At 59.5% G+C, this 3,135-nt stretch overlaps 1 protein-coding gene across 1 annotated transcript in view; it reads left to right on the top strand.

The window, feature by feature from the left end:
* TTC40 (tetratricopeptide repeat domain 40) overlaps positions 1–3,135 on the top strand; it is an 88,218-nt gene that overhangs the window by 31,565 nt on the left and 53,518 nt on the right. The window contains 4 exon segments of the mRNA XM_006867482.1: positions 461–588; positions 1,210–1,340; positions 2,062–2,274; positions 2,604–2,769. Of these exon segments, the coding sequence (XP_006867544.1) occupies positions 461–588; positions 1,210–1,340; positions 2,062–2,274; positions 2,604–2,769 (638 nt within the window).

The raw sequence follows: 3,135 nt of genomic DNA, 5'->3' as shown, positions 1-3,135 counted from the left end.
GGGGAGGCTTCAAATGTAAAAGGGCATTCTCAGGTCAGCCTGCAGCCGCCTGAGGCCCCATTAGGGTCAGACTGACCACCCTGTGCCAACCTTGTCCTGGTTGCTGCATCAGTTCTGGGCTCAGATGGGGCAGGTTCTGCCAGATGTCCACAGTCGGGAGAGAGCCGGCACTGCTGAGGCTGGGACTGTGTGTTTGCACCCCTGCCCCTGTACCAGGAGGGGGCAGCAGTGTGGAGTAGCCCTGCCCCTCAGGCAGACAGGTCTCCCAAAACAAGGAAGGTGACTCTAGGTGAGGTAATGAGGGTCAGGACACCAAGGCCTTCTGAGGTGGCCGGTGAGAAGAAGCAGGTCAGACATCCGGAGCCATTGGCCCAAGGAGACACAGGACCTGGTGGACAGGCTGGTGGGTGGGGCCCTGCCCCCCAGCTCCAGGAGTGCCCCTGCCCACTGTGTCCCTCAGGGAAGAGGAAGCGTGGCCTGGACAGCTCAATGCATGGCAGCTTGGGGCAGTTGGAACTCATCCTTCAGCTGCAAGAGGCCCCCGACCTGCTACGGAGGTTCGCCGAGGTGGGCTTCATCAATGCCGAGGTGTGTGCAGGCATGGAAACTGTGTTCTCCTGTTCTACTACGAGCCTGTGTGTCCTCCTGACCCTCTGCTAACATCTGTTTGTGCATTCCCTGATCAAACACATGTCTGTGTGTCCTCCTGGCCCCCTGTTCACATCTGTCCATGTGTACCCCGGTCCACTACACATCTGGACACTCTCAGTGTAGTGGACCAGAGCTCCTGATGGTCAACCACTTGATGTAACTCACACATGACCTCACACCCAGTCCTCCTTGTGCTGGACACAAGGTGGCCAGAGTGAGCTCCTGTGCAGGAAGCTGACAGAAGTGTCAGGGACAGTTGTGGAGGACACAGGCAGTGGCCACTCTGGCCTCTGCCCGCTGACACTCCCCCTGCCCCAGCATCCCCATCCACCTGTCCTGATGAACGTGGAGACCATTAAGCAGGAAGTTTGCCTGAGCACACCGGCTGCTCTAGCAGAGCCTGCCCACTTCCAAGTGAGCATGACATCGCAGAAGGGACCCCATGTGTGTCTGGTGTTCTCACTCCAAGGCCTGAGGAAAGGGGACGGGGTGGCAGTCCGCAGGGTGAGAGCTCTGTCTGTGTTCACTCGTGTCCCCATGCCCCGTGTGTGTCTGCAGGCCACTATCCATCTGCTGCAGTCTGAAGGGGTCCAGCTCAATGACTGCCCCGTCCCCCCTGAAGACTTAAGTCAGCATTCAGCTGGCTACACGGTCGCACCCATGGAGAACTCGGAGTGGATTGCATACAGGTGGGGGCTCTGCCCGCGTCCCCCTCAGACAACAGTGCCCAGGGTACCCGACACTTTCAGTAACCTCCATAGGGCAGTTTCAGGGCCCCATCCTCAGAAACTGCTGGACCCAGGTCCCAGAGGGCTTTGGTCACAGCGGCAGGGGGTGGGGGTGCTGGGTGTGGGAGGGGAGGCTGGGTACAGGCGGGTGGCACAGGTCTGGACAAGTGGAATGGGAGGACTGCAGGGGAGCTGGGGTCGGGGAGGCCGGTCTGGGTGTGGGGAGTGGAGCCGGTTTCAGTAGAGGCTCGGGTGGGGGGAGTAGAAGGTAGGCCTGGGGGTGGGGGTGGATTTCAGGGGGATTGTGGGGAGGGGGCAATGGGACAGACTTCAGACTCTGCACCGAGTCCATCTGGGAGCCGTGGAAGAAGGTGGTATGCAGTGAGGGACAGACTGGAGCTGCTAGGGCCGGCAGTGGATGTGGGAAGTCACCTTAGTGGGCTTAGAGGTGGGCAGAGCTGGCCCAGGCCCAGATGTGTTTGGGGAGCAATGGTCTTTGAGAGGGCTGGGTGTGGGCAGAGGCCCCTCTGCTGGACATGGTCCCCACCAAGTGCCCCCTGGATCCAGGGCCCTCCAAATGGTCTGGAGGTCCTCAGCCAGGAGAGGCAGTGGTGCCCACGCCTGCCCCCTGCTGGCCTGCTCCGGATAGTTCTGTCCCAAACCCGGTCTCCACTGCGCACAGCTCCTGGATCACGAGCCTGTCTCAGTATGCCATGAACAACTGGCTTCGCTCCGCCGAGATTGGGCAGGAGATTCACGAGGCCTGGATTGTGCAGAACGCCACCGTTTATATGCTGAACCACAACTACCACCTCATCGCTGCCGGCCGCCAGAGGGAGCTGGTTGAGGCTCTGGGCACACTCCTGAACATTATCAAGAAGTCTGGCCACAACGGGTGGGTAGGCACCAGACAGCCTCCACTGGAGGTGCCACCAACTGCTCCCACCCCTGCCTGCTGCTTCAGGGACAATATGCTTTATGCTGGCGGGAGGGCCTGTGTGTTTAGCAGAGGCCAGTGACCCTACACCTGTGGCCTTATGAACGAGGGCATCGACTTGTGACCATTCTGGGGACTAGGTGTTGGGGTGTGACAGTCCACAGCCAAGCAAGCCCTGAGGAGCAGTTCTACTCGGTGCCAAGGGGGTCACCGTGAGGCCCCCAGGGAAGCTGTGGGAGAGGGGGACTTCCTGTCCCTGCTCGCCCTGAGGCGCCCTGCTTTTCCAGGGATCCTGTCACACTGTTGATGCTCTGTAACGCTCTAGCTCGAGGCCTGATTCTCAGCTGGGTCCCCACCCAGGCCTCAGAGAAGTCCAAGAAACCTGTGCGCGGGAACCTGCCCTACGCCACGCTGGACTCCAGTGCTGCCTCTGACATCAAGACCGCGCTGGAGGTGCAAGCCCTGGGGTCTCTTGGGTGGGGGTGGGCGAGGCCATCCATGGGCACAGGGGCACCTCTGAGGTTTAGTTACTCCCAAGCAGAGATGAAATAAGACTAGAAAACACGAAAGTAATGTGCATGTGGACATGGTGGAAATGCCACGATCCAAAATAAAATAGCGACATGACCACCCAATGGGGCTGCTGCCCTGAAAGGTCTTCCTCAATCCAGGGGGCACTGAGAGGGGAACAGTCAGAGTCTGCCGCTGGATGTTGGAAAAGTACATGCTAGTCCGTCACCCATTTCTAATCCCAAACCATCTGATGGCACCAGAGGACATATACTCCTCAATAGGTCCAAAGCAATCGAGTGAGGATGC

The sequence above is a fragment of the Chrysochloris asiatica genome, unplaced genomic scaffold, assembly GCF_000296735.1.
Source record: "Chrysochloris asiatica unplaced genomic scaffold, ChrAsi1.0 scaffold00105, whole genome shotgun sequence".
NCBI classification, from domain to species: domain Eukaryota; kingdom Metazoa; phylum Chordata; class Mammalia; order Afrosoricida; family Chrysochloridae; genus Chrysochloris; species Chrysochloris asiatica.
This window is presented reverse-complemented; position numbering and strand designations above follow the sequence as displayed.